The sequence below is a fragment of the Podarcis muralis genome, chromosome 6 (genome assembly GCF_964188315.1).
Source record: "Podarcis muralis chromosome 6, rPodMur119.hap1.1, whole genome shotgun sequence".
Taxonomy (NCBI): Eukaryota; Metazoa; Chordata; class Lepidosauria; order Squamata; family Lacertidae; genus Podarcis; species Podarcis muralis.
In genome coordinates this window covers 42411074-42436674 of record NC_135660.1, presented here as the reverse complement: position 1 = coordinate 42436674, position 25601 = coordinate 42411074, and the positions used below count along the sequence as shown (strand labels likewise).

The 25601-nt window shown below is 38.2% G+C and overlaps 1 protein-coding gene across 2 annotated transcripts in view; it reads left to right on the top strand.

Moving 5' to 3' along the window:
• Window positions 1–25601, top strand: part of LCOR (ligand dependent nuclear receptor corepressor) — a 53499-nt gene that overhangs the window by 18031 nt on the left and 9867 nt on the right. For both annotated transcript variants that reach the window (XM_028730534.2, XM_077930151.1), the window contains 5 exons: window positions 5173–5238; window positions 5650–5729; window positions 16144–16276; window positions 17683–17970; window positions 22613–22706. In XM_028730534.2, coding sequence (XP_028586367.2) covers window positions 5173–5238; window positions 5650–5729; window positions 16144–16276; window positions 17683–17970; window positions 22613–22706 — 661 coding nt within the window. The remainder of the gene's footprint in view (window positions 1–5172; window positions 5239–5649; window positions 5730–16143; window positions 16277–17682; window positions 17971–22612; window positions 22707–25601) is intronic.

The window sequence follows — 25601 nt, the reverse complement described above, 5'->3', positions numbered from 1 at the left end:
TTGGCTCCCATTATGTTTCTGAGCACAATTCTAAGTGTTGGTGCTGACCTTTAAAGCCCTAAACGGCTTTGGCCCAGTATACCTGAAGGAGCTTCTCTACCCCCATTGTTCTGCCTGGACACTGAGGTCCAGCGCCAAGAGCCTTCTGACGGTTCCCTCACTGCGAGAAGCAAAGCTACAGGGAACCAGGCAGAGAGCCTTCTTGGTAGTGGCGCCCACCCTGTGGAACACCTTCCCATCGGATGTCAAAGAGATAAACAACTACCTGACATTTAGAAGACATCTGAAGGCAGCCCTGTTTAGGGAAGTTTTTAATTTGTGATATTTTAATGTATTTTTAGTCTTTGTTGGAAGCCGCCCAGAGTGGCTGGGTACAAATAAATTATTATTATTATTATTATTATTATTATTATTATTATTATTATTATATCCAAAGTGCAAGAAAATGTGTGTATATGCATGTATCAAGATGCAGTTTCCTTTCAAGCAACTCTTACAGTAACCAATCCTTCTACAGTAGATAATAGCTAATTTCTTGTAGAGGAAACTTTTAGAAAATCCAGATACCCTTACTCTTTTTTGTAGAAGGAAAACACCAGCAAGCCTGTTTTTCATTGTAAATGGCCTCTTATTGCCAAGTCTTTTTACATAAAATCAGTTGTGAAATGTGAAACATCCTGAGTCTCTTACAATTCCTGTGCTCTTATGCTTGTCACTGTTGTACAACTGCTTCTCTTCAGCAGCTGTAAATGATCAAACATGCATGTGAATGATGAAGGTATGGATACGGGAATTTAACAGACAGCCATGTTAATTCTTTTCCTTTGAAATATAGAGAAAACATAATCTGTCAAATAGGGAAGGAAGGAAAATATCATTGGAGAAAGGAATGTTCTCTCCTATCTCCTAAGAGTGATTGAGACAAATCCTAGTAAAAACTAGGCAGGATCTCATTTTTCAAGATGTTTTCAGGGTATTTGTTGCCGATACATGGACATGCTTTTTCTGGACTCTTAAGTGATTGAAAGTAACAGGCAGGTTCATAGCCCTTCATTTCTGTGTTGCTTCTTCCTGCATGTTGTTTGCTGCTGCATTATGCCAAGTCCTTTAAAATAATTTTTGAATATATTCATTCTTGCCTTATTTGGCGTTTTTGGTGACAAGTATTACATATAAGCTCTTCTGCTGTTGCTATGCAACTGTTAAATCTAATATTTAATATTAATAAAAATCAAGTGGCATTACCATTGGTGAGAACAGTGAACAAGGTAGGATTCTATACTGTCCAGGCTGTGTAACCCACTTGGCAGACATTGTGAATTTTCTATTGCATTCATAGCAAACTCCATGGGACATGAATCATTGGTAATTACTATTACAGATATTGTAAGAGGTTTGGGTGTGTTTTTTAAAGCATTCAGCCTTGCACAGAACTAAACTGACTGTAATCTTAAGTAGTAACATTTAGATACTAACTACACATTACATGCTTTTGTATCCAAGCTTTCTGTCTACCCCACCCAGTTTTTCCAGTTTATATTCTTGAGAAATTAAAAACCTAGCAAAAGCTGCTGATTTCATGTATACATTTTTGAGGGAGGGGAGTGCATAGATTTAGAAGAAAAACAAACATAAAGTGATATAGGAATATCTAATTTTGGATGGTCTGATGCAGCATACTAACTAAAGCTTCTGATAGCAATGGTACAGAAAGAGATGTAGGAAAACAATAGATATCCCAGATAATGGATAAAATAACATCAGCAGAATACATTATCCATTTATCCTGTTAACATTACAATTATGGGGAAGGGAATGGTTTTTAAAAATATCCCTGGGTATATTTCAGCTTATCCCATTTTTATGTTGCCTGTTATTCTATCAGGAAAAGAATCAGCAATATGAAGATAGAGAGGTTAAGGACCTATACAGGTTAGGAGACTAATATACCTGAACAAACAAAAAACCAGGATAGCCATTTAAATAACAATTGTAAAATATAAAGTAGCTGACTACAAATTAGTTTTACCTCTGACATTAAAGTAAGAGCAGATGCAATCAGACTTGTAATAGAATATGAACAACTACTAAGCATATAGGGATGGTTTCATATATAGAAGAATAGTAAAATAATCTACGACACAACAGAAGGTATAGTGGCTATAGGGAGAAAAGACATGGGGGATCAACTACAAGGAGAACAATGGGAATCTATGGACTAAAAGACCCTTTAAATCTGTGTCAACAAAGATTAGAATGCAGTCAAGATCACAGATGATATTTACCGTAACACCATTATAAATACGCTACATATACAGTTTGCCAAGCCCTCAGTGTTACAGAGGATGCCTAGAAGTGGCAATGTTCTAACACATGTGATGGAAAAAACAATTTCTGGCATTTTTTTCTGTGTGTAAAAATATTAGGGCAATGCATAGATGTATGCCCAAACTACCATGTGATTTGAAGGGCAGAACAAAACTATGCCATACAAAGAAATGTTACTGTTTATCTCACCAGCAAGTTGTAGATCATTGTGAGAAACTGGAAGACATAAGTAAATCTTGCTAGAACAATGGTATTGCAAGCATTGGAAAGCAGGCTATTGGCAAAGCTAACAAAACCATTGATTGAGGCAGGAAAATAAACAAAAATGATTTTATTGAATAGTGGAAATATTTTATAATTTAGAATAACATAGAACGTCACCATGGATAATGAACAGGAACAAAATTACATGCGTGTATAAGTAGAACTTAATAATATTTGGCCTGCTTTGCATATAATGTAAAGCCATGCTTTGTTTAGCCTTGGTATGGTTTGTTGACACGGATGGCGCTGTGGTCTAAACCACTGAGCCTAGGGCTTGCTGATTGGAAGGTCGGCAGTTCAAATCCCCGTGACGGGGTGAACGCTCATTGTTTGGTCCCAGCTCCTGCCAACCTAGCAGTTCGAAAGCACGTCAAAGTGCAAGTAGATAAATACGTACCGTTCCGACGGGAAGGTAAATGGCATTTCCATGCACTGCTCTGGTTTTGCCATAAGCGGCTTAGTCATGCTGGCCACATGACCCCGAAAAACTGTCTGCGGACGAGCGTCGGCTCCCTCGGCCAGTAAAATGAGATGAGCGCTGCAACCCCAGAGTCATTCACGACTGCACTTAACTGTCAGGGGTCCTTTACCTTTATGGTTTGCTGAACTTGCAGACCCAACCCAACAGACTAACCATGGTTTCTTTTCTGGCTATGCTTTGATATTACGTCCATACTCTATAGCCTCACTTAACAATGCTTTGTTTTGCCACCCCACCTCACTCACCAAGTTATAAAGGCATGAGGCAAGAGCAGGTGAAGAAACAGGCCATGACTTGTTTGCTTATGTGTGAAACAGTTCATATATAAATGCAAATAGATAGAAAGATAGAAAAATAGAAAGATACTTTGTTGAACAAAGCATGGTTGAAACAAACCATGGTTTAGTGTTATATGCAGACACAGCCATTCTCTTGTGGAAAGAGTTAAAATATACCAGCAAAATACATTATTAAGTTATTATTGTTGTAAAGCAAATACAAATATTTATATAACTACATGTTACATGCATATGTGCAAGAGTGCCCCAACACTCTTTTCTTTAAAAATAAATAATTTGCCATTTGCAGGAAGGGACGTTTCTCTGCATGCCATTTCTGTATTTCACAGATTCTTCTCTGGCTTTTATTTTTTATAATAATAAAGCAAACGGTTCTCTGTTGCAAACATGTGCATAAGTCTTTTAGAATAGTCTTTTAGAATTTTAACTTTTTCTTAGTAATGATGTTTCCCCAGACTTGACTGTGACTTTCTGTCAGTTTTGCTTTGTAACTTTTAAAGGTTAGCAGAGTAACTGTAAGATAATGATGTCCAGCTGCATCCATTGTATTTTGGCTTATTGTGTGCTCATTGCATTACACACATGTATATTTATTACACTCCCTCCTTCTTTTCTCTGTATTTTTGTCTCTTCTGTAGATTTGTTGTTAGCTGATCAACATTGATCAAGAGATGTTTCTGTTAGCAGTTTCAATCCACAGTAGCAATTTTAACCTCTTACTAACGTTAAATGATAGAAGTGTGTTCTGAGTTTTACATCTGATAGCTAATGACTGTAACACATACAAATTTGCAATATGGTTCTTGTGTATACTTTATAAATGAAGGTACAACCACTGGGTTGTGAAGCTTGTTGAAGAAAGAGAGAGTCATGCATCTCTAAAGCAAAATTGCCCTATATTACACTCTATTGTGGCTCCAAAAATAGCTGTTTCATTGCTTTTTTCAAGGCTTTCTTGAAAAAAAATCATTTTCTTTCTTGATTTCAAATATTGTAGTAAAAGTAGAAATTATACAAGTACAATACTGTTAAGTATATGTGGAAATTGTACTACAAAATCCCAAAAATGAGTCTTATTTTTCAGAGCAAACTCTCTGGCAGAATTAACAAATGTCTCCTAAAATGTCCCAGGTATATATGTGTCCCTGGTATATATATGTGCTCCTTTCTTTATGGTATGGGTAACGGGTAGCTAGTTTGGCTATCTCTTTAGCTGCAAGCCATGATTTAGATTAACAATGAATTTACATTTACAAATAGTGGCAATAATTGTGTGGTGGTGGTAGAATCTTTTAGAAGACAAACACTCTGCACTCTTTAAAAAGGCATAGAAAATCTTCTCTGTAATAAACAAGCTCATACACAATGCAGGCACACTGTATTTTGCTGTTTCCTTTGCACCTTAGTGGCTTTCCTTTTTCTAAGAAATACTAAGGCTTGAAGTTCAAAATCTTTGCTTTAAAATGTGATCTATAAGATGAGGCAAAAATACATATTTTTTATAACCTAAAAAGAGTGGTAGATTTTTGTGGAAAAATTATTTGCATTGATACACAAACATTTCCATTTTTTCTACCATATATTTCTTAATTATTAATATAGTTCTTTAGTGTAACTCTTAAAGATAATATACATAAAGGCTCATTTCTCCTCCCCCAATTTATTTGTCATGATTGACCAGGAGGCCTTGAGTTCATTGCATAAAAGCATCTAAGGAACAGATGAATAAAGAACCATTTTCAATATTCTGACAGTAACATATATTATAGAGAAAGCTAACTATTCTTTCTTTGCTTTTAGGATTTGAAAGTATTCTAGAAGGGCTGTTTGGACCTGAATTATTAAAAGATCTGAGTTTGTTTAAAGGTATTACATCTCCCCCCCTTTTTTTTGCCTTGATCTGCATTTCTAATGACAAAATCAACCTCTGCTCTGCCTCTAGAAAATGTATGTTACCTTGGTGATTTGTGCTTTTTCCCTCCCCCCAGGCAATGCTCACAGTTAGTTTCATATTGGCTAAAATTACTAATGAGCATGCCTTCATCTCTGTATAACTGGCAGTGGTTTTGGTGTTGCTTAGGAAAATCAGCTTTGTGTGTAGGCAAATATTATACTTTTGTAACATTGTGGAATTAAAAGCATGACAAAATTCAAATTTGTGTTTTCTGAATTTCACCAAGTGTCTTCTAAATCATGTAGTGAATTGGGAATGAGCTTTAGCCATAAGCAAGTTGTGGTCTTTATAGATATGAAGTAACGGCTTCTTCTTCTTCACAGACTTTGAGCCTGAAGGTGTCTCTGATTGGTCTTTTGATGAAAATTGTCTTTTCTGCTGTTTGAGACGAGAGAAAGTGAAGGTAACAAAGCAAATATGCTCAGTTTTTTAAAAAAAGGATTTGGGTTTTTATCTGGCTTTAGTTTGGCAAAATAGTAATGGGTAGAGGAACCTACATTTGCTTCCTTAAAGTAAAAGGACATCGAACAAAGGAAAAAGAAAGAAAATTGGGCAGTGGAGGTCTTTTCCTTTTACTCATTTCCTATTTAGAGGAATCTATATTGTCAAGGGGTGCTTAAATTCTATGTTGTATGTGAAGGCAAATGGTACTCAATTCCTTCAGTGGTTGCCAACTGTGAGGTTCAGTCTATAGGAGCTACCTAGCATGTCACTTTGTCTGTGATTGCAATATAGAGTCATTTTTCCTATGTGCACTCTGGGGAGATCTATTGCTTCACTGCAATGAAGTTGTGCCATAAGAACAACAGAAAGCTATATCTGCCAGAATCTAACTTCATTGCTTGCTTGTGGTTCTTGTATAAGTATCTAGCATGTGGGTAGAGTTCAGTCTGATGGCAGCTGTTTCATTCTCCGCACACATTAATCCACAATTACCAATAGATATTATTAGCTTTGCACCTTCTTTTCTTGGCATAGTGGACTGTGTACTACATTCACAAGCATTTCTACTAATCTTTAAATAAGCTAAGCACCTTTGTCAGTAAACTCAGGAGATACTGCAGTTACTTGCGGAGTCCAGTGTCTAGAGGAGCGACAAGTGCCTTGCTGTTTTTGGAAATATCTTCACACTGTACACACCACCACTGTCCTTTTTTGTATCATTATTAAAGCGAGGAGAAGAAAGTATTTTGTAATCTAGGCAGATCAGAATGTGGACTGCCTGGAAAGCAGATGATAGTGACCCTAATTTTAAGTGTAGGAACAGCACTATGCTTATGGCACTTCTCACCTCACTGCAAGTTCTCTACCTAATTCATTCTTGTTTCCATTCTGAATCTATATATGGCTATTATAGGATTAGGCGGCGCTTGAGCTGATGCATGTAGGGTACATATCCTTAAGCCTAGGGTCCAAAGTGTGTGGACTGTGGTGCCCTCAGATACTTCCTTGGTGCCTGCCAAGACCCACTGCCCTGCCTAATATTTAATTTTTAAAAAACTGATAATTGTTTTGTTTGGGGGAAAGTTGCCTGCTTTTTCTTTGGCCTGCATTTTGTTTGTGTGTGTGTGTGTGTGTGTGTGTGTGTTTCTGTGTCCATGTAGGTGTGTTTGGCCTGTTTTTGGAGGGTCCTGGCCATTGCCTGTTCTTCTGTGAAATGGTCCTGGGCTCATAAAGTTTGGAGACCCCTGATTTATGTCCTTATGCAGTGAATATTAATCTGTTTTCAGGACGATGGATATGAATTTGCAGTGTCCCTGTGGGTGGCGCTGTGGTGTAAACCACAAAGCCTAGGGATTGCCGATCAGAAGGTCAGCGGCTCGAATCCCCGCAATGGGGTGAGCTCCCGTTGCTCGGTCCCTGCTCCTGCCAACCTAGCAGTTCGAAAGCACGTGCAAGTAGATAAATAGGTACCGCTCTGGTGGGAAGTTAAACGGTGTTTCCGTGCGCTGCTCTGGTTTGCCAGAAGCGGCTTAGTCATGCTGGCCACATGACCCGGAAGCTGTACGCCGGTTCCCTCGGCCAGTAAAGCAAGATGAGTGCCGCAACCCCAGAGTCATCCGCAACTGAACCTAACAGTCAGGGGTCCCTTTACCTTTATATTTACTCAGTCATGCTGATGGTATTGAACATTTTGCCTGTTAGCTCAGTTCTAAAGTTGCAGATTGTTTTTGTCCTGTGAAAAATGAATGCTAGATAAAATAAATTTAAGCTGGGTTGATATGTTACATGGCTTGTGTTACTATGCAGTTGCCATCCTAAGTTATGATTGCAATTCTCTTTTGAGCTTTGTTAAATGTATTTTCTCTCAGGTGATGGAGAGACAATTCAACAAGGCACTTAGAGACAAAAAGCTCTAACAAGCATAACTTTAGGACAACATCCAATATATTCATCTGCTTGCAGAATAGGATTTCTGATTTCTTTTCTCCCCCTACTGCCTCTGTGTGCCCCCAGTATTTGCTCTGGAGAGTGTCTCAATCCTCTGAAACAGATTGGAGGTTTATAAGAGGTTGCAGGGGGAGGAGAGAAAGGAGAAGCCCTCTTGTGTGAGCAATGCATTGGATATCACTGTTAGATAATAAGACATTTGAGGAAAATCTGGAGGGATGAATGTCCTGATAAGAAAGGTGTCCCCCCCCCCCCCGAATATACATAAAAGAGTTTTAAAAATAGAAATATATTTGGTAGGAGCTCTATAATTAATTTTGTATTTTAGATGAGCACAGAACACTTATTTTAAGGTAAACTGTCAGTGTAAATGTAACATTAAATATAATATGACTTTTGTTTTTCAAAAAGAAAACTTTTCCAATCTGCTTTATCCCATTTTTGGGCAAGGTTCTAGAGTGTGTGGTGGCACCTCAGTTTGAGTGGAGGAGACTGATTAGATCTGCCTTGCTGGAATGGGACTTGGAGGCACTCTTTAACAGTGGGTCCCTTCCTGGAGGGGCAGCAAACACAGAAGGTGATGCTGGGGGACTTCTGTTTGATGTCTTGGCTGTTGACCTGCAGGGTTCCTCAGGGTTCTATACTGTTATTTAACATTTACATGAAACTGCTGGGATAGGTTTCTAGAGTTTGGGGGCTCGGTGTCACTAGTATGCTGATGACACCCAGCTCTATTTCTCCTTTCCACCTAAATCCAAGAAAGCTGTCTTGGTTCTAAAATGGTGCCTGTCATCAGTAATGGATTGGGTGACAGTGAACAAATTGAAACTGAATCCAGACAAGACAGTAGTGGTCATTCGGAAGGTGGATTCAGGCTGTGCTGAATGGGGGTAACACTTCCTTGAAGACACAGTTTCGCTGTCTTGAACTTAGCCCTGGGCCTGGATTCCCAGGTCTCTGTAAGGGCAAGAAGTGCACAGTTAAAGATTGTGTGCCAACTGTACCCCTTGATCACTGGCCACAGTGATATACTCCTTAGTTACATCCCATTTGGATGCCTGTAACACACACTACATTTTGCAAACTTCAACTGGCTCAAAGAGCTGCAGCCAGATTGGGGCCCAGGGTTGGTTATAGGAAGCATATGTCTCCCTTGCTATAACAGCTTTGCTGGCTACCAGTCTGTTTCCAGGCACAATTCAAAGTGCTGGTTAAGAAATAAGGTAACAAATTGCTGAAACTTTTATTACAAAGAACGCAGAGTCGGGAGGATGTGGGGAAGTCCATTTGGAATATTGAAAAAACTACTGAAAATTGGATTGTAATGATCTTTTTATTATTTTGATCTTGTATTTGTTTCTTGTAATTTCTTACCCCAATTTTGTGTCTATGACCTTAAGAAAAGAAACTCAATAAAAAATATTTTAAAAAAAACAAACAAAGTGCTGGTTACAACCTATAAAGCCCTACAGGGCCTAGGTCTAAGCTATCTGAAAGACCGTATTCCCTCATATGAACCTTCCTGGGTTCATATGAGAACTTCAGAGGAGGCTCTTCTCTCAGTTCTGCCACCCTCACAGGTGCACTTGGTAGGGAAGCCTTCTCAGTGGCTGCTCCCAGAGTTTGGAATTCCCTCCTTAGAGAAGCTAAATTGGCTCGCTCCTTGTTGTATTTCTGCCTGCAGGTGAAGAGTTCCTTGCTTCAACATGTTTTTGTGAACTGACTGTTTTAATGAAAGAGCTGGTGCTGTGTTGTAATTATTGATACGATTTTAACAGATTCTATATATGTATGTAGTTTTAATTCTACTGATGTTTCATTTTTTTAAATGATTGTTATGTTTTTAGCAGTTCTTACTTTTATCTGTAAGCTGCCTTGAGTTCCGTCAGAGAAAAAGGCAGGGGATAAATCAATAAATACTAACATCAAGGTATCATTCTTTCCTTTTGTCAGATACAAAATATCAAAACTCTCAAAAATTTCTATTTGGCCTTAATTCCTTTTTATTATCTATATTCATTTTACATATTTTATGGGGAAACTTGTTTTTTTTTTAATTGGAATTTTATTTACAACATAACACAACCCCCCCACCCCACAGTGAACATAACATACAACAATATAAACAGCCAAATAAAAGACTTTATTTATCCTGTATCTGGCCTCCTTATTTACTTCTTATAAATTGTGTCCTTTATGAATAATTATTAAGATTTTTCTAATTATAACTTAAATATCCACAAAGTCTCCTGCAGACATTAATCGAAACAAGTCCAGGTATGTATTTTAGGGCACTGTTTTGTGAAGTATTCTCTGCATTCCTCCCCATGCTTTTTGAAACTTGTCTAGTGTGATCTCTAATTGCCTCTGTTAATCTAGCCAGTTCAATATACTCTAAGTTTATCTTGCCATTCCTTTTTTGTTGGCACAGTTTCTTTTTTCCAGTTTTTAGCAATTAGGATCCTTGCCGCTCCTGTGGCATCAAGGAATATTTTCTGATCATCTCTTGCTATGCCTGTGTCCGTTATCCCTAGTAGAAAAGCTTCTGTATTTTTCACAAAGTTATACTTAAACATTTTGTTAAGCTTATCATACACTGTGTTCCAGAAGCTTTTGATTTTTTTCACAGGTCCACCACACATGTATAAGTGTCCCCTCTGTTTTACCACACCTCCAGCACAGATTTGTTTTTGTCTTATACATTTTAGCTATTTTGGTAGGTGTTCAGAAACTTTGATGGCATGCATGTACTTGTGGTCTGTACTCCATGACCCTTTGTGCAGTTATGCCTGAGTCCACTGAGGGAAGTAGATCAGTCCCATGTCAGTTTTAAGAAGCTGGATAGGGATCTGTGTGGAGTGCTCATTTTGATCCACAAGTGTCCAAGCTTAGCAGAAGTTTCCTTTTTGCATATGTGGAACCTTTTTTCTACTCTTCCCTTCTCTTAGACAAGAGGCAATGATGATGCATGTTTCACAGAGATTCTGTCATAGATCAGTGATTGGGTGTTAAGATTGTAACCAAAGTATCTGCATTGCAGATGGCTATGTTGTGCAATAATGATGTTGCTTTGCATTGCTTTTATCATTTTTATTTATAGAAATATTTATATACTGCCAACTCATAAAATATCAAGGTGATGTACAACAGTATATACAATAAAACATAGCATGCCATACAATAAAACATAACATGCCATGAAAACTAACACCCCCCAATAGTAATTGTTAAAATGACTGGCTAATCAGGAAAGTTTAAATAACTTCATAAACCTGTCAGCATAAAAAGTTCTTCATGAGACACCCGAAAGTCAGTAGCGTGGATACCTCATGAATCTGTGGTGGAAGAATATTCTACAGCATGGGCCTGGCAACACTAAATGCCCAACCTCTGGTTGAAGCCAGTTGGACCTCTGTAACTCAGGGATCAGCTAATTGCTCCTCTGGATTATCTTTATGATTGAGTTTGGATATAAGGGCACAGGTGGTCCTTAAGGTATCCTGGACTCGAGTTGTTCACGGTTTTATATATTACCACAAGAGCCTGGCACCTGGTCCCAGTAGCAAATGGTCAGCCAGTGCAGATAGTTTAGCAGAGTTCTTACATGCCATTGGCAGTTTGCCTGCACCAGCAGTCTAGCCAGTTAGTCATCCATGCCTTGTAGAATGGCATATTAGGTGTAGCTTCTGTGTATTACACTTGAGACTCTAGGATATTTAGGCTGTTCCTGGGAGTATATGGGTATGATTTGCATAAGCTCATTCTTAGATGATGCTGGTGCCACTGATAATGTTTTTGTACAAGGTGCAGTATGCTGAATAGATTTCTTGCTGGCAACAGTTTCAGATGGTAAAGGATAGAGGTAGCAGAAAGGCAGTTTATTTGAGACAGTGGGGCGAGAGCAACATCCCAACCTCAACTCCTGAGCTTTGTCTTGTTGGCCCTGTTCCACTAATCATACAAGTGGACCACAAAATTTGGGTGCAACATTTTGTTTGTTCATGAGTTCATTGCCCCATAACATAGTTTCCAAGTGCAGTTATTGGTGTCCCCAACTGTGAAGTCCCACAGAGGATGGGGAAACTAGTTGGAGTGGTTGACAGTTCAATGACCATTGTGGATGGAATGAGTCAGTGAATGCTCATATCCCCAGGTCATCTCTCGCTTTGTGTTCATTTTCCATCTTCCCCTGTATTTTCACTGTTGGTCATTCATTCTGTATTTTATGAGCCTACAATTTTAAGGTGTTTTAATGATTTAACTGTACACCACCATATTTTTAATGAGTTGGTAGATTATAAATACAAATAATTATTTGGCTACATTCTAGAAGTTGGCACTTCTAGGTGAGGCGGGAATGAGGGGCGTGCCAGATCATCATGGCTGATGAGGAATGACTACTCATTGGGAAGATATTAACCCCATTCTGGTGGCTATTGCAGCAAGGCAGTTAGTGCCTCAGTTATCCCTTCGTGGGCACTGTTGCATACACATAATATGTGTGAAGTCTGCGGTGGTGCGCAGGAGAGGTGTTCCTGCGCTTGAACCACCTCCAATAGTGTCAAGTAAATGGATTAACTGCTTCAGCTCTCTCAGTTCTTCTGGTGGTTTCAAGTAGTGTGCAAAGGATTGCTTCTTCTCCAGGCTATCTTAGCTGTTTGTATAGTACCAAGTAGGGAAGCATCCTAGCTATTGAACTATGTATGTTTTATTGTTCATTGATTGCTTGATTTTTAATTCATTTTATTGTGTTATACTCTGGTTTCAGATTATTTTATAAAGACCCATACATGCTCCTCCTCTTATCATTGTGGTCACCTTTTATTCTCCATCATTGAGGTGGGGTTTAGATGTTGGAAAATTTAATATTAGGGACTGTATGCATCTTTCCAGAGGAGCATATTGCACTGAAGTTACTTTTTATTTATTTAACATTTATTTTCAGTCTACTACAACAAAAGACTTCTAAGTGGTTTACAGTAGGCAGTCATAGTTTACTTTAGTCATGATTATTCTGCCGTGTATTTTCTGATTGTGCTTATTATGCAAGAAAGGATAGTATAGAGTTGTTAGATAAAGCACTGATAGTGAGCAGAGTGCTTGAAATCCAAGGCCTTGGTTGTTTGTGCTTGGCATTCCTTTAGTAGCTTCTCTTGGGGGCTTACCTGGGTATAAACATTTCTTGATCTTGGTGATGATCATTGGCCCATCCCTGTTCTGGGTGTATGTTAAGATACACTTTGGTGTTAAACTGCCCTCCCCCTCCCTTGGTTACCAGTGCTGGTGCTTCGTGTTGCATCTTGTGTTTCAGCTTAAGAGTTGAAATTTCTGTTTGGCATTTGTGTCCAGAATCCTAATGCAAATCCTAGCATGGCTTGAGGGCACATGTTGCAACAGCCTTGCTGAAGCTAAAGTAGGATTGGTTCTGGACAGTGCCTGATTGGGAAAGCACTTGGGAACCCTATCTATGCACTGTTGAATTGCCTTGTGGAAGAAAGTATGACATGAATAAATACTGTAGAATTCCTTCGGAAAGTCAGAACTCACAAATGTTCTATTTTTCTTTGTTTTCTGTAGCACTTTTTTATCAGCACCCTGTTATCCTTGGGTTTGTGTACAGTACATTTTCACTAAAGTTTCGCATCGCCAAGTTCTTTCTTGTGATCCTACGTATTGTGGTTCTATAGGTCAAGAGTGGTGTAAGCCCTTGCTGTCATCTGGATACATGAAATATCCTTCACTGTTGTTTTTTTGTACCAAGGTTTGCTGGGGCTACATAATACCCTACCTAGCCTTAGTCTGAGGGTGGTTGATGTTTTAGAACTGCTGAGCATATTGTGTTTTGTGTTATTAGCCTATGTTTGACAGTGTGCTATACACCAGCACACAGGGTGGTTCATTCCTTGAAGACATTTGCTGCCTAACTGTAATTGATTCACTTCTTTATTCCTTCCTTACAATTGCTTTTCGATCCATTTTTGTCCTTCACCGCTATAACACCATATTCAGTTGGCATATGTGGACAGCAGCAACCCTATTCAATGAAGCCAGTGTTACTGAAAGTATTTTTTTTAAAGTGCCGTGAGTTCTTTACTGATATATACTAACATTAGATACCTTGTTCTATGCAAGGTATTTTTACCTGTAAGGAAAGGATGGATTTTCAGACAAAGCAGAATAAAGTAGGGTCTTAAAATTCATGTGTTTCAAAAATTGAATCAAACAGGCAGCAAGGTAAACTAAATTGTGCCAAGAAAAAAATAAAATTATTTAGCCTTTATAAATTATGCATAGGTTGAAGAGCTTAAGCCATGCTGCTTATTTTGCATAATTCTGGCAAGGACTTATGTGGGATATTAAAGGTATAAGTTGCCTGAAGCACTTGGGAGAGTGTTTCTTAAGACATGCTAGACACTTTACCTCATACCCAACCTCTTAACGGGCACTGATCATATATTTTAAAGTCCTTTCTTTTTCTTTGTTCCCATTGTGTGTGTGTGTGTTGAAGGGCAATGTTTTGATGACTTTTTGGATTAAGAACCTAAAAATGGATCTGTCCATTCAGTTGTGCTCAGCATTCTGTTTCCAACAGTGGTGAATAATAACTAGAAAGCTCAGGAACCGAACAGAATGATAATGGGTGTCTCCTGTTGTTTCAATTCTAGACTTTAATTCTGAAGGGTATGTTGCTTCTTGAACATGAGCATAACATTTAAGTATTGTGTCTAATACTCATTGATAGGTTTATATCTACTAGAAACCATCTTGTCTTACAGAAATTTCATGTTATTTATATATTGTGTGGGGTGAAATAATTATTTATGAGAACCTACAAATGGAAAGAGGTGTTTCTCCCCCTCCACTTATTTTGTTACATCAAAACTAGGGTGAGCACACCATCTTGTCATTCTCTTCACTATAGTACAAGAGAGACTCTACTGAGCATTTATTTCCATTTCCATCTATAACATCCAGAACGTTAGGAACTACTTACATGTGCTCCCATAGTTAAAGCAATATTTTAAAGGCTGTGACCTTGATTATCATTTTTGCACCTTTACTACTTCTGTGATACCTTTTGGAGATACTCACTTGCCAGTATGGTTTAACAGCTGCATAATGTCACTGGGTTGAGATGGTTAGACTATTGGAAAGAGTTGCGTATGGATAACATCAAACTACAATTTTTCTTTATTTTGGATCCAGCAGCAGATGTCCTCATCCTGCATAAATACCTACTGACTATTTTGGATAAGAATTAATCAACAGGGATTTAATGGAGACGGGGAAATTCCTGTTGAATGTAATCACACTCTTAAAGAACCTGGTTTGCTGCTTGGCAATATCTTTTGAATCCAGGTTTCTTATTGGAAAGGCCAGGTGGCAACCATGGCCAGGGGTGCTATCTAGTGGTTGCATATGGAAAGTAGGAACTTTGTAACTGTTTCCTGTATTAGTGATTTTACAGACTGCTGTGCTTGATGTGGGATTTCTTTTAAAGAGGTCTATTTCAGATGTAAAGTTCCCAATTTCTTAAATAGGGGTAAGAGCATTAACAAACTGAATTTCATTGTGTGCTGATGACCGGGTTCTCAGACAGTCATTTTTTCATAAAATCTTGACTCTGGAGATTTAAGTTCAACTTTGACAGAAAATGGATAGGTTACCTACATGCCTAACTGGGCGTGTGATTTGACCTCAGTGTTGATCAGTTTCCTTAGCTACTTTGCATGTACTCTCCCTAAATATAGTTTATGAGTAATGTGGTAGAGGTTTTGATGGAAAGGGACTTTCAGGTGGGTGGGAGGAGAAAAATGAAGTAGTTTTTTTGGAGGGCAGGAGAAAGTGGTAAAATTTTCAAGACTGGGGCGCAGAACTTAATAGTAAAAGCAGCAGTGGCAACATAATCCCCCCACATATTTTCCTTGAACCAATTTCCCCATGTCCCTTCACATAATGTAGAGTTGCAATCAGCAGCCAGGCAGGTTGCCATTCCTCCACACACACACACACACACCCATGGCCTTGGTTGGAACATCCCTGTGTTTGATCAGTTTGGAGTGAAAATTTTGAGTACTTTTCCTTATATGGTAAATTTTATTAAATAATGAAAAGATGGTTCTGCCTTTCTTGTTTTGTATTTAATATTGTGACTTTGTAGTTGTATTCATCATTTAAGATGAATTAAGATCCTGAATATTTTTACTCAGATGTAGCTGCCACTGAGTTTAGTGGAAACTGCTTCTTAATAAAAGTGCAGCCCTAAATGTTAAGCAGTGAGAGATGGCTGACAAATTCTGACATATATTCCAAATTGTATCAGATCAAATTGTATCACTGTCTTTACAGTGAGCAGTTTTTTTAAAGTCAGCATAAAAAAGAAGAGGTGTTTATATTTTTACATTTGTGTTAAATATTTTTCATAGGAACACTTAGTCAGTCTGGATGAGCCAGCTTTGGAAGTTGGGCACCAAGCTCTGCTTAGACAAGAGCAAGCGAAAATCATTCGGTTCGAGAGGCAAGCGGAAGAATTTATCCATGCAGTCTTTTATCGAAAAGGTTGGTCATGATGAAAGAATGAAATCAATACTCTAACTGGCTTGCATGCTTGGCTAACTGATCTTTTTAAAATACTTTTTTTGAGATAGCCATGTATTATTTCCATAGAATCTCAAGGTTTTTTATCTGTACAAATAATCTATAAAAGGACACTGGTTGACACCTTTAAATATATCTTGCACCCGACATGCTTCCCAAGCACTTCCCAGAGGCCCAACAATTACCTGGTTTTCAGGCATTTGTGAAGTGCTGCATACAGGGAAGAACAAGACTTTTGAACTATCTCCTGAGTGCTCTGACTCCTGTGGCCCAGTGTTGATGTATCAATCCGCCGGTCTTATTGTGATGTTAGATGATTGACATTTGGGCAATCCTACCCACCTGTTAGAAGTTGGCTCACAGAGTTGAGGGAAGATAAAGTTCTGTCCCACTGGGCCCGAAAGGCTCACCACCCTCTGGGTAGTTTGTGCTCTAAATTTTGTCTCCATGCAGCGGTGCCATGTGCTTTTTTTTCTAGAAAAAGAGGTGCCATGAGCACTTCTCTTTTTCTCTTATAATGGCAGTCACACCCATCTGGAACTGAGTTCTGGTGCGTTCTAGCTGAAAAAAAGCCCTGGTAGTGCCCAGCTGGACTGGTGGGAAGAGAAGAATTTTGGGGAGTTACTAATAATAGCATTTACACAGCAGAGTTTGTGTTCAAAGTACCGCACATATATTATCTCAGAACCAGTAAATAGGCAAATATTATATACATGTGGTTGTGGGGAAGGTAAGAGGAATTGTGGATTTAAGATGGCGTGTCTAATTCTACCTAGAGACTTTTGACTAAGATGAGATTCACATTGATAATTTATTAGTTCGTTCTCTTTAGCTCAGCTTATTTTGGTCGGCAGATTATTGTAGACCTAGAATTCTATCTGGGGACATACATAGGGTCTCTGTCTTATGTTGGCAAAGGGCTGTTATACTGGAGGTGATTCTTTAAACCTCTGTACAAAGAAATACATGCTTAATTTGCCTCCCTCTTCCCATTTCAGCATTGAAGAAATTATTTCATTCTTGTGAATGTATTATATCATTTTTAAATTCTCTGGGTTAAAAATTGGGCATTGTGATCTTAAGGAGCTGGTGCAGACATAGTGGCTCTTTTAAATGCAGTTAAGAGAGGGAGCTGTAGGGAATGGGTGCACAATTCTGTAAGTTGCTTCAGATTTTGAAGATGCAATTAAGAGAGCCCCTGATGTAAGATCTGTGCCTTTTTATTGTCTTGCACTTGCACGTTAAAATATTGTAGCTTTTTTAATTAAAAAAAACACACAACCCTCAGTATCGGAAGTTGTCTTGCTTTAAAATTTGTTCTACATAAAACTTCCTTCTTATTTATTTTATTTTATTTTACCATTTAGACAGTCATAGGGTCTCTGACCCCAACATTCCCCTAGTGGCCCGTGAGATCATGCAGCGGATGATTCGACAGTTTGCTGCTGAATATACCTCAAAAACTAGCTCTACTCAGGACTCCAGCTCGCCCAATAGCACAAAGAACCAAAGCCTGCTGAAAGCATCTCTGGTAGCCTCATCCCCTGTGGGTGCAACGGCTCAAAATCCTGTGCTCAGCAAACTTCTCATGGCTGACCAGGACTCGCCCTTGGACCTCACTGTCAGAAAGTCTCAGTTGGATCCTAGCGAACAAGGTATGCCACATTTCTGTTCATAGCCCCTTGCAACCATTTGCAATTTGCTGGCCATTAATGACTAAGTAAATCATAGAACGGAAAGAAGAGAGGCATGGATTGATTAGTAGTGCATAAGGGAATGGAGAAAAGCTGTGCTGAAAATGGTGCGAAAGTGCTAACAGCTATGTGCCCTCATTTTATTAAGCATATTCCAGATGGATGCTGGGTCTGCCAGAAAAGAAACTTACTCTCTGGGAAATTTACTTATGCTGAATTAATGGGTTTGATAGTGTACTTCCAGCCTCCATGTAGTGAATTGTGCCTGTAATCACACTTGGCAAGTATTTTGGCAATTTGCTCATAAGCAGAATGCCTGTAATTGGAGCTGAATACTCAAATTGTCTTACAGCAGCCGCTTAGTAAAGGCTGTTTTATTTACTTAAAATATGGTCCTTCATGTTAATTGTAACTTTCTCTGTGTGTTTAGTTCTTTGTGTGTGACATCTTTTAAGTATGTGGTATCCTACACATTGGGACGCGGGTGGCGCTATGGGTTAAGCCACAGAGCCTAGGACTTGCCGATCAGAAAGTCGGCATTTCGAATCCCTGCGACAGGGTGAGCTCCCGTTGCTTGGTCCCTGCTCCTGCCAACCTAGCAGTTCAAAAGCACATCAAAGTGCAAGTAGATAATGGGTACTGCTCCGACGGGAAGGTAAACGGCATTTCCGTGCGCTGCTCTGGTTCGCCAGAAGCGGCTTAGTCATGCTGGCCACATGACCCGGAAGCTGTACGCCGGCTCCCTTGGCCAATAAAACGAGATGAGCGCCGCAACCCCAGAGTTGGTCACGACTGGGCCTAATGGTCAGGGGTCCCTTTACCTTTACCCTACACATAAGAGTGTGTCTTCTGGTGAAGGGCTTTAAACAAGATCCACAGATTTTGACTGACCTTGGTAGCCAGGAACCAGTTGTGGTTATCACTGACCCTGTTCTCCACCTATTCTTCTGACATGCAAAGGAGATTTGGTACGGGGTCAGGACCTTGTGGCTTGTGTCATTCTGAGCCCCAGAAGCATTAGCACTTCTCACTGGTTCCAGGTGATTCTGAAGTCTAGGGCAAAGTCAAACAATAGACTTCACCTTTCCCCCACGTTTCAGCCTTAGTTAAATTACTGTACCTGCCTCACCAGACTTTGGAAATACTGATGCTCCGTCCAGTGTCAGGTGAAATCAACGCTTTTTGGGTGTTCTAGAAGAAAGATGGAATTTTGTTCCTGACCTTCTGGAACACTTGGAAGCAGAGGAACTTCTCATTGATTCCAGATGTAGGTTTCCCATAGGCATCAGATTAGCCACTGTGAGAACAGGGTGCTTGACTTAATGGGTCATTGACCTGATCCAGGAGGCTCTTACATTCTTCCAAAGTCCCGAACATCATCAGAGATGAGCCCCACCTTTCTCATCTTATGCTGGAGGTAGCAGGTGGTTGCCAGCATCTTAAGATATGGTAACTGCATTTGTCAAGCTCTGATTGTGGTGCTTATGTTAAAAGAAAACCTTGGTGTTGACCAAGTGCTTTTGAAAGAGCAAATGCAAGGTTGAAGCAGTTGAATATTTTGTTCTTTTCCCTTGGAAGTGAACATATACACAGTACTTTTAATGGACCTGAAGAATTTTGCCCTTCATCTTACATTATAATGTATGTTTATTTTAATGCATTCTAGAGACGAGAGAAATCCATAAGCTATTGAAAGAAATTGTCTGCCCTAAAGTTGGATTATTTTGTATGCCACTTGGACTTTGCTGAAAAGTCAATACATATGTGTTAGAAAATAAAGCACTTTAAAATATTATTGTCTATCATTTTCTTTTTAGCTTTCTTAAAAACCTTAAGAAATTTTCACATACAGCTTAAGCAACTTGTCCATTTTCTAAATCATTACTGTTAGGTAATCTACAGTGCAATCTGATACATGTTTACTAAATAAAATCCCACTGTGTTCAATTGTGCTTTCTCCTAAGGGAGTGTGCATCAAATTCCCACTTTAAACCTGTAACTGCTTTGTTTTCATAGAAAGCTGAAAAAACCATTCATTCTTTCCATTCTGGTATTTCTTGAAAACATAATTTGTTTGCCCACTTGCCTTTCTGGTCTCAAGGCTACATATACCTATTCCTGTAGCATTTCCTCATATAATTTACCAGAGAGAGTTCCACATATATACAGAATCCACTGGCTTTTAAACACTTTCTTAAGATATTGAACCAAAAACTTGACCCACTAGAAATAATGTCTAACCGGCAAATACTGTTATTACTTAAGTCTTAATGTAATGCAAATTAGAATTAATCTTTGTCACAGGTTGATGTTGTTGAGTCACACTTAATTTCGTTAGCTACTGTAAGCCTCAAATCCTTGTAAGCATGCATAGCTGGCTATTCTCCACTTCTGCATGTTATTTCATATGTGTAAAACTTCACCTACACCAGACACAGATGAAAAGTGATAGTGAAAAGGATTGTGAATCTCTACCTTGGAAGTATAACATGGGTCTTCTAGTTGGTTTTCTCGCAAAACCAAAGAAGTATTTAATTGGACAAGGTGTAACGAAGTACTGCCCCATCTCTCTATTAATAAGTAGACCTTTTTCAGACCTTACTCTGGCCCCTTAAATTGCAAAAATACATGTTGAAAAACTAAATATTCTTTATTGTTAAACAGTATAGATGATCTTGAAATTTAGGTTTGCTTTAAATAACATTGCTTTGAATAATTATGAACTTTTCCATTTCTGTGAGCCACATTTTAGCATATAAATGCATGGACAGCAAATATTAACAAACCTCCTTAACTGTACTAATAATGTAGTTACAAACAGACTTGAAACAGTTCCAAAACTGTTTTGATGGAGGAGAGAACAGAAAGATTTAGATTCATAATAAAGTTCTGGATAAGAGTCTTAAAGGTGGTCTGTACAACCATAGCTTGTTACTTGTTTGCTAGAAAAGGAGACACTGTTTCACTGAGCTGCAGCTGCTAAAAAGTGAGTTCCTGCGTGCATTAGAAGTTGCTGTGTACTCCATATGCTGGGAATGGAGTTGGATCCCTTGAGAGTTTAGGTGTTATATGAAACACAGCAATAATTCATTGAGAACCTACCCAGCTTATTAAGAAAAAGAAGAGAGAATCTATCCTGCTTGTAGGATGCGGGCATCTGTAAATTTACACATTGGCAAATTGTCTGGTAACTACACTTGCCACCACTTACCCTTCCTTTTTCCCACTGGCTACCTCTTAAAAGTTGTTAGTAATAACAAGTAGCTTGTTACCTTCCAGAATTGTGCAGCTTTTAAGAATGTTTATACTTAAGCTTCATGGGAGATAGGCAGTAAGTAGTCTTTGTGTAGAAAAAATGATTTCATCAAGCTTACTAGTTAGTCTTCCACTAATGGCAAACAATTATCTTATAAATGCAAAATATATTATTACATGACTTTTAAAAAATCAAGTCACATGACTTTCTAGCATCTGCTTTACTGCCTTGGAACATGCAAGGCTAGCATTGCTGAACTAGTTATCTCTGTTCTAACTGAAAGCAGATGTCAAAGCGATAAACAACTACCTAACATTCAGAAGACATCTTAAGGCAGCCCTGTTCAGGGAAGTTTTTAACATGTGATTTTACTGTATTTTTGGTTTTTATGGAAGCCGCCCAGAGTGGCTGGGGAGGCCCAGCCAGATGGGCGGGGTATAAATAATAAATTATTATTATTATTATTATTATTATTAATAGCTCATGGACTGAATATCTGGACTGCAGCACTTTTTAAAAAGCAAGAATAGTGGTAGCCAAAGTGGTGCACTCCAGATATTGTGGGGTATAACTCTCATTACCCCAGCCAACATGGCCAGTGGTCAGGGATAATAGAAGTTGTAGTCTACAGCATCTGGAGAGTGCCCTGTAAGCTATCCCTTTAAATTGTATTGTTTTTGCTAAATTTAAAGATGGAATATAAATATATTAAATAAAATGAAGTGTACCCAGAAAATACTTAATATGAAAGCTGCAGTTTGTTTGCAATAAGAATTGTAAGGCGATAAATTCTCCACTCTTGCTCCATTTTGTAGTTCCTGAATTAAACACTTGTTGAGTTTTCTTTTATGGGTACATGAACTTCGATTCTGCTTGTTAAGATGTTTTTTTTCTTTCCTGTTCTCCTTTGTGTCTTACTTGAAACTATCAATACATAGACTACATCTTAATGAATGTGTGGTGGATAACAAGAAGTATACATGCTCAAAAAGAAGTAACTTGATCCACTTTTCAGACGTTATGAAGTATATGCAGAGAACTATGTTTTGAAATTAACTTGCATTCTATGCTCTCAGATATAATGTGTTCATACTGTTTAATCTACCATTAATATTTTATTGAATGAAAGTCATAATATCGATATGTCCTTAACAAAACAAAATAAAGAAAATCAAATAATGGCTGATATGTCAAGAGACTTTGGTTGAGGTTCAGTAGGAAGTTCCAAAGTTCCAAAGATTAACTGAGACAGCGTTTCAGCCATAAAAACTTACCAAGTTGTATGTTTGTGTGTGTTTAGTTTTATTAATTTCTTCCTATTCTCAAGTAATTCTCATGTCTCTGCAGACGGAGTACTTGATCTGTCCACTAAGAAAAGTCCATGTGCAGGCAGCGCCTCCTTGAGCCATTCACCTGGCTGCTCCACTACTCCTGGGAATGGGTAAGGGAAATTATTAGTATTTTTAAGCTAAAACCCCCCTCAAGTTATTTGCATAACAACAAACTGAGGGTCAAATTCTTCCTTATTGCTTCCACAGACAGGGTTGATTTAACCCTTCAGAGTATAATTACATCTTGTTAAAACACCTTCTTCCAATCCTTAAATATGAAGTCAACTGAAAAATTAATTCAATTTCAGGAATACTTTGGTTTTGTACCTGATATATGAAATGTAGAGCTATGATCTTTCAACCTTTTAAAAATTTGACTATTTTGACTTTGTTCACATGCTCAGCCACACCTGTGCATTTGACTATGGGAGCATTGGGCCTATGAGGGGGCTAACAACTTGGCAGGGGTTATGTTGGGTGCCAGTTGTATGAACAACCATTTCCCCTTGAAGCTTATACAAATGACTACTGCAGTTTTCATGATTGTAGCGAGTAAAAAAGTTTTATCACAATGCAGTTTCAGTGGCTTCATGTATGGGGGTATCAGGTCATACAATCAGTGGCTGCACATGATCTTTGTTGGGTTGTGAACCTTTGGTAGTTCCATGCACATCCCACAGGTGATCACATGAGGCTTGATAAGTATCTGAACCCGATCTCAGCCTTTGATAGGATGGGATGATGGCTGCCTAGTTTGACTAGATCAGCAAACCAAACAGTGTTTCCTTTAGTAGTCAGAATGTCTAGGCAAGGCCACTAAAGTAAAGATAGTGGTTGAGCAAGAATTGTAAAATATTTGTTAGGATTTTTTTTGGTATAACCTACTATTATAGTACAGTGCTATAATTCCATTTGTTTTCTAATGGCTCATTAGATATATGACGGATTTGTAATTACTTACCTTGGAGCTGTTTCCAAGATGAATACTCAATAATTCAAACATTCCAAATACTGTACTATTATTAGACTAGTAGACAGTTTTGGGTGCAAATTTTTCTTGGTGAAGGTTATACAATCCCATCAACTTTGTATTTTTTGTTGCATGTGCTGATAGGGAGAAGATACATGAGAATAAAGAAATTTGGGGTGATACTTTAAAATGCTGCGATAGAATACATTTTTTGTATAATTTTAAAGCTAATCAGCCTTTAGAATATTAAGCGGCTGAATATAGATGTGGAATTACATAATCTTCAAGTTGCTGGACTTCTAGTGATATAAAAATAACCATTGTTGACAGTCACTGACTTATAACTGCAAAAGAGACATTTAAATTCCTCACAACAGTCAGAACTCTAAATACTGTCTTGTGAAGGAGAATATCAATTTCTGTTCCCTTTCTGAATATTCTAACAGGTTCTGTGCATTTAAAACAAAAAAGTGTTCCTACATGGCTGACTGAAAGCATCTTCAAGAGATCAGCATGTGTTTCTGCTTTGTACTGTTAAGTTAAATGCCAGTTAACTATTGCCCTTTGTCTTTCAAAGTGCTAGTTCAGGCTTCCTCAAACTCTGCCCTCCAGATGTTTTTGGCCTACAACTCCCATGATCCCTAGCTAGCAGGACCAGTGTTCAGGGATGATAGGAATTGTAGTCTCAAAACATCTGGAGGGCCGAGTTTGAAGAAGCCTGCGCTAGTTAATCTTTATATCTGAACAGTGATTCACTGTTTTAGAACTAGCTGAAATATTCAATGCATGTTTAAAGTTCTGGTAGAAATTTATTATTTTCCTTGACACTGGGGTGGTTCTTGTTCAGAATTCATGTGGACTGTTCGTTACCAAATTAAGAATCTTCAAATTCTGAGCAATGTTTAATAGGCATTTGCTAAAGAATTAGGAAGTCCAAACCTGAATGTAAGTTCTTCCTTCTGCCTTGCTATGCATCCAAATCTTCTGTACGTTGTTGTTGTTGTTGTCGTCGTTATTGTTGTTGTTGATTAGATTTCTTACCTGCCCTTCATCATGAGGTCCTAGGGCAGGTTACAAAAATGTAAAAATACAATATTGAAATACAAATTACAGTAAAGAGAGTAAGGTGGGTCCTAAAATACATATCTCAGATGGCTAGGTTAAAGGGGTCTGTGAATATATAAAGGCTGTTTGCTAGATAGGATATACACAGTAATCATCTTAATGAGCAAAGTACCAACAATGCATTGCATACTTTTTGTTCATATTATTTACAGGAATTGAAATAATTGTGTGCATAAAACAAGATTGATAGTCTGATTAGACTGTATATCATACTCTTTTTTAAAAATAGATTTAACCTGGATCTGTTTAATCAGTAAAGTTGGAAAGAGCGTAATAAATAATACATATGTGGCAAGAAAATATCCTGCTTCTTTACCTAGGCATGTGAAAAACAGAATCAAATTGATATTTATGTGACTTATGATTAATTTTAAAAGGAAATGGAGTCTGAATTTGTGCAACATTTTTATTTGAGAACCATTCCGTTTTTCTGTTCTAATGTTTAATGCAAAATAAGCAAACACCTTTGAGTTCTGCTGAGCGCTCTTGATGCTGAGCAGCAACTTTAGCATATATAGTGTTAATCCATGCCCTCCAGAGCTTTCAGCATTTTATAAAAAGTGCAGGTGGCTGGTGTGTGAGAGTATGTGTGTTGAATTTGCTGCATTTTGTCACTTGGCTTACTCTTTTATTACTGTACTTGTTTAGTGGTAACGTCACACTAGTAATACAGTCGTGAATAGACTCTAGCAAATGATTATTCCTTTCTAATCTATAATTAAGATGCTATTTTCAGACACTTGCGCGAAGCCTTTTCTGCTCCAAGATTTTGTGAACCCAACCAAAGACCAGCTGACAGGTTTCGTTTTTCTTTGCCCAAAAAGCTTCTCTTTATTTTTGAACAATTTTTTTAAAAACTGACTGCTGAGACTTAAAAAAATAAAAACAAAAGTGATGTTACCCAAGCAAG